This window comes from Pelophylax lessonae (genome assembly GCF_965119305.1).
Source record: "Pelophylax lessonae genome assembly, chromosome: 7".
NCBI classification, from domain to species: Eukaryota; Metazoa; Chordata; class Amphibia; order Anura; family Ranidae; genus Pelophylax; species Pelophylax lessonae.
Window position 1 is genome coordinate 280,924,688 of NC_138774.1, and position 6,000 is coordinate 280,930,687.

A 6,000-nucleotide genomic window follows, 5' to 3' on the forward strand; every position below is an offset into this window, starting at 1 on the left:
CATTTCTTGTAATAGGAATAAAGGTGATAAAAAATTAAAGGGACAGTGTAAAAATAAAAAAATAAAATTTTTAAGCGCCCCCATCCCCCCCGTGCTCATGCACAGAAGTGAATGCATACGTAGGTCACGCACACATATGTAAACAATATTTGAATCACACATGTGAGGTATCGCCACAAACCTTAGAGGGAGATCAATAATTCTATTGCTAAACCTCCTCTGTCATTTTAAACCGGTAACCTGTAAAGGCGTTTAAAAGCACCGCCTATGGAGATTTTTAGGTGCCGTAGTTTGTCGCCATTCCACAAGTGTGCGTACTTTTAAAGCACGACATGTTAGGTATCTGTTTATTTGGTGTAACATCCTATTTCATATTTTATGAAAAATTAGGTTATATATATTTTTTTTTAAAGTTCATTGAAATGTATTTTTTCCTAAAAAAAAAATAAAAATAATGCGTTCGAAAAAACGCTGTGCAAGTACCGTTGGACATTAATGCAACAATCACCATTTTATTCCCTAGGGTCTCCTCTTACAAAAAAAAAAAAAAAAAAAGGATAATGTTGATTTAAACCAAAAGTGCCAGAAAAAGCCTGGTCAGCAAGTGGTTTAAACAATCTATTTTCATTACATACATTTTTTTAGACACTGGGTCCCTGTGCTTTTCTATGCAATGCAGGCAGATCATGAATGGTGGGCGGGGCTGGCAGGGTGCTGTACATAGCTTCCTCAAAATGTTACAGCACTCCGCCTCAGTACTTCTTTGCCCGGATATAAGCAGTGGGAGGAGCTATCAAAAATGCTTTGATGGGTGGATGTCAGTCTGGAGGAGTGAGCATTCCTAGGCAGGTATGAAATTGGGGGAAAAAAAATGACCGCAATCTCTTTAAAAGCCATCGCATTTCCCATTGTGCGTTGTGCATTGCACTCAACTGTACAACGTGTTGGGGTGGGAGGGGGCCTTCACTATAGCATGTAGATCAGGTGCAATGTCATTTGTTGTGGCAATGCACATTACAATGTATGAATGGGCCCCCAGGAGAAAAGCCTGTATTTTACCCCATGTAGTTGTTTAGAGCGCCGCTCCAAATGCCCGTCAATGCTCCGGTGATCTAAAATTACGGTAAGATGCTGCACAGCATTTTACATTTTTTTTTGGCATTTACTAAAAAACACTACTAAAATACCGCAGCTATTTTATAAAGTCATGCGGTATTTTAGTAGTGAAAGATTGTGGTGACTTACACACAGGCTTTAAATAGCTAGTTGTTCTGGAGCAGGCAACCCCCGGCGTCCTTAACCAGTAACTGTCATGGTGGTTAAAGAGCAGGCGGCCGCCATGTCCTTAACAACCGATGAGTGATCAGCTGTCAGCATGGAATGGGAGGCCACCGGCGTCCTTGACAACCAGTAACTGTCATGGTTGTTAAGGAGCCGGTGGCCACTGGCATCCTTGACAACCAGTAACCACTGGCATCCTTGACAACCAGTAACTCATGGTTGTTAAGGAGCAGGTGGCCACTGGCGTCCTTGACAACCAGTAACTGTCATGGTTAAGGAGCTGGCGGCCACTGGTGTCCTTGACAACCAGTAACTGTCATGGTTGTTAAGGAGCCGGCGGCCACTGGCGTCCTTGACAACCAGTAACTGTCATAGTTAAGAAGCCGGCGGCCACTGGCGTCCTTGACAACCAGTAACTGTCATGGTTGTTAAGGAGCCGGCGGCCACTGGCATCCTTGACAACCAGTAACTGTCATGGTTAAGAAGCCGGCGGCCACTGGCGTCCTTGACAACCAGTAACTGTCATGGTTGTTAAGGAGCCGGCGGCCACTGGCGTCCTTGACAACCAGTAACTGTCATGGTTAAGAAGCCGGCGGCCACTGGCGTCCTTGACAACCAGTAACTGTCATGGTTGTTAAGGAGCCGGCGGCCACTGGCGTCGTTGACAACCAGTAACTGTCATGGTTGTTACTTGAATGGCCTGCAAAGAGTCCTGACCTCAACCCGATAGAACACCATTGGAATGAATTAGAGTGGAGACTGCGAGCCAAGCCTTCTCATCCACATCAGTGCCTGACCTCACAAATGTGCTTCTGGAAGAATGGTCAAACATTCCCATAGACACACTCCTAAACCTTGTGGACAGCCTTCCCAGAAGAGTTGAAGCTGTTATAGCTGCAAAGGGTGGGCCAACTCAATATTGAACCCTACGGACTAAGACTGGGATGCCATTAAAGTTCATGTGTGTGTAAAGGCAGGCGTCCCAATACTTTTGACAATATAGTGTAAGTGGCAGTTTCTACTGCCCCCCTGAAAAGTGATCTGCAGTGGATTGCTTTCAGAGGGCAGTAGAGCGGCGTCTCCCATGGGTTTTCAGGAGGTGGCAATATTGCTGGTTTATTTTTTTTTTGCCAAAGACAATTTTTTATTTTTATGGGACTAATACACTGTACCTACGAGCCAAGGGTTGCGATCACATTGACTTGAATGGGATAAGCTAAATCAACAAAGCCAATTTAAGGCATTCGTAAACCCAATAACAAAAATGTAATACAGTATATTGCAGTTTATCGGGTATAAGGGTGAGCCAACTCAATATTGACCCTACGGACTAAGACTGGGATGCCATTTATGTTTGTGTGTAAAGGCAGGCGTCCCAATACTTTTGACAATATAGTGGTATGTGAACCTTGTTTTTAGGTAAGGTGACCAGATTTTTAAAATGAAATCCGGGGACATTTTTTTCTTTATTGGCAAAATGGCACAGGACTGCATAATACACAGAGCGCTGGGCACAGGACTGCATAATACACAGAGCGCTAGGCACAGGACTGCATAATACACAGAGCACTGGGCACAGGACTACATAATATACAGAGACATCAGCATTCGTGTCACCAGGCTGTTTCTCAGCCAGCATGGGATGCCCTGTCTACGGCGGGGACAGACTTGGTCCGGGGACTGTGCCTGGAAACCTGGGACGTCTGGTCACCCTAGCTTTAGGGCTCTCATTCACGCTTGTAGCAGCCCTTGCCACCCCTCTGAAATGCAATCCATGGTGGCCTATGCATTGGTATAAAAAAAAAAAAACATTTAAATTCCTAGATGAATATTTTTGAATTTCTCTTACCCCGAGCTGGCTTTGCCGTCTCGGTGTCTGGCAGAGGATGAGAAGCTTCTGATGCAGTTAGAAGACAATTTCCGCACGCTGGAATAATTCCTAGGAGACACCTTGACGTGAAGACCACCGAGGAGCATCCGTAGAAGTTTCTGAGTGTGGCAAGCCATGTTCTAGAAGCTGAAGCTCAAGCTGCACGGTGAGCTTTGTGTCTGCAACTAAATGGAACTGAAGATATAAGGAGAGCAAGCCCTATGAAAACTGAACCGTCCCACTGCAACCCGCCCACACTCACCCATATCTATGCAAACCACCCTGAGAAGACACGGCCAGACCCTGACTTTTCAACTTTGGCTGGAACTGCATACGTTAAACGTGTAGGCTGCAACAAATTAGACATTTGCTTGGCGTAGCTTGCTAGTGGTTTATTGCTCCCGAGTCAACTATTATGTTGAGGAGAGTTTTTAGCTTTCAGCGCTGTCACACTTTGAATGACAATTGCACGGTCATGCTACACTATACCCATATGAAATATTTATAATTTCTTTCACACAAATAGAGCTTTCTTTTGGTGGTATTTAATCATCGCTGGGTTTTTTATTTCATACTTAAAAAAAAAAAAGTTTCTTATTTTCTGTCAGCAAGTTTTGAAAATAAGTCCTTTTTCTCCTTCACTGATGTGCACTGATGAGGCGGCACTTATGGGCACTGAGGCGGCACTTATGGGCACTGAGGCGGCACTTATGGGCGATGAGGCGGCACTTATGGGCACTGATGAGGCGGCACTTATGGGCACTGATGAGGCGGCACTTATGGGCACTGATGAGGCGGCACTTATGGGCACTGATGAGGCGGCACTTATGGGCACTGATGAGGCGGCACTTATGGGCACTGATGAGGCGGCACTTATGGGCACTGATGAGGCGGCACTTATGGGCACTGATGAGGCGGCACTTATGGGCACTGATGAGGTGGCACTTATGGGCACTGATGAGGCGGCACTAATATGCCACACTGATGGGCACTGACAGGCAGCACTGATGGACAGCACAGATGAGCAGGCACTGACTGATTACTTTACTGTAATCAGTGTCCTGATTGCCTTGTCCTAGACCCCCCCTTGAGGACGAGCCGCTGATAGGCTCTCGTCGCCACACACTGACAGTGCGAGGCGTGCCGATAAATGGCACTTCCTCATTTACATGTGACCGGCTGTGATTGGACAAAGCCGATCACATGGGTAAAGAGCCACGTCATTGGCTCTTTAACAAGATCGGGGTTGGGACGTGTCCTAGGAACACAGCGCAGCCACGATCGCCGCACTGCGTGGTCCTGGGACGTCGTCCCAGAACGAGAGCCGCACCGCTCCGCCGTCATTTGACGGTGGGCGGGCAGGAAGTGGTTAAAGCCACTCCGCTTGAAAAATAAAATAAAACAGCAGGCTGAAAAAGAAAACACTTGATACTTACATTGAAAAAAAATAGACACTAGTCCAGTGATGGTGAACCTTGGCACCGCAGACACTCTGCAGTGTTCTTGAGCATCATGGGAAATGTAGTTCCAAACCATCTGGGGTGCCAAGGTTCGCCATCACTGGACTAGTCCATTCAGTTCAACCCAAAAAAAAAAAAAACACGCACACATACTTGGTTATCTAGCAGGATGTGAATCCAAACATTGTCTTCAAAAACTTAGGACATCCAAATCCAGAAATAAGGGAATACTGTATGTCATCCCCACTTTGAGACTTTAACCTTATCGAACTCCTTGGGATGAATTGAAACGGCAACTGTTGCCAGGTCTTCTCATCCAACCGCAGTACCTGGCTTCACAAGTGTTCTTTTGGATGATTAGGCACCAATTTCCCACAGACACTCCGAAAGTTTGTTGAAAATCTTTCTAGAAGACCAAACTCCATACCTAACCTCAGCTTTATGGATGAATTGAAATACCAACTTTATTGAAGGAAACCTCAGTATCTGACCTCAACCTTACTGAGCATCCCAGGATAAATTGAAATGCCAACGATTGCCAGGTCTTCTCATCCAACCTCAGTAGGCTCAAGAAGAAGCACCTTAAGGTTATGGAGACGTTAAGACATTAAGGTCTCCAGACATTATTCCTATAGATTACAGGAAATGAAACTTCGACTTGCCAAGCAACAGCCAAGAAACCTCAAGGATTTAGAGAAGATCTGTAAAGAAGAGTGAACCAAAATCTCTCCTGAGATGTGTGCAAACCCGGTCACCAACTACAAGAAACGTCTGACCTCTGTGCTTGCCAACAAGGGTTTCTCCACCAAGTACCAAGTCATGTTTTGCTTGGGGATCAAATACTTATTTTTCTCACTGACCTGCAACTCAATAACAGTTGTGTTTTTTTTCTGGATTTTTGGTTGATATGCTGTCTCCATCATTTAAAATACACCTACGATAAAAATGATAGACCCTTCATTTCTTTGTAAGTGGACAAACCTACAAAATCTGCAGGGGATCAAATAATTTTCCCCACTATACTTGCAGTAGATGGCACGTCACTGAAAATTAAGGTGTAAAACAGGGGTCTTCAAACTATGGACCTCCAGCTGTTCAGGAACTACTACTGTGCCTTCCCCTCCATCAGAATACACTGATCAGCACCAGCAGCTAAAGCCAGGGCCAGCCCTACCATGGGTCCCACTGGGTCCATCGGACCCAGGCAGAACTTGGAGAGGGGCAGCAAATGGACTCCCAAGATTTTTTTTCCCCAGCAGCTTTGTGGGTCATCAGTTTGCAGCACTTCACGGGTGGCATTTCCCCATCTCATACTGCCGCCCGTAGTGCGAACTAATCAGTATGAGAAGGCGGAGCGTCTCCTCCGGGGAACGTCCCTCACGTGATCGT

General features: G+C 45.8%; 1 protein-coding gene across 1 annotated transcript in view; it reads right to left on the bottom strand.

Moving 5' to 3' along the window:
• The window catches only part of LOC309560671 (adrenodoxin-like), a 46,567-nt gene extending 43,214 nt beyond the window's left edge, over positions 1–3,353 (bottom strand). The window contains exon 1 of the mRNA XM_082264295.1: positions 3,131–3,353. Coding sequence (XP_082120421.1) covers positions 3,131–3,288 — 158 coding nt within the window. The 5' untranslated portion in view covers positions 3,289–3,353. The remainder of the gene's footprint in view (positions 1–3,130) is intronic.
• Between the last annotated feature and the right edge of the window lie 2,647 nt (positions 3,354–6,000).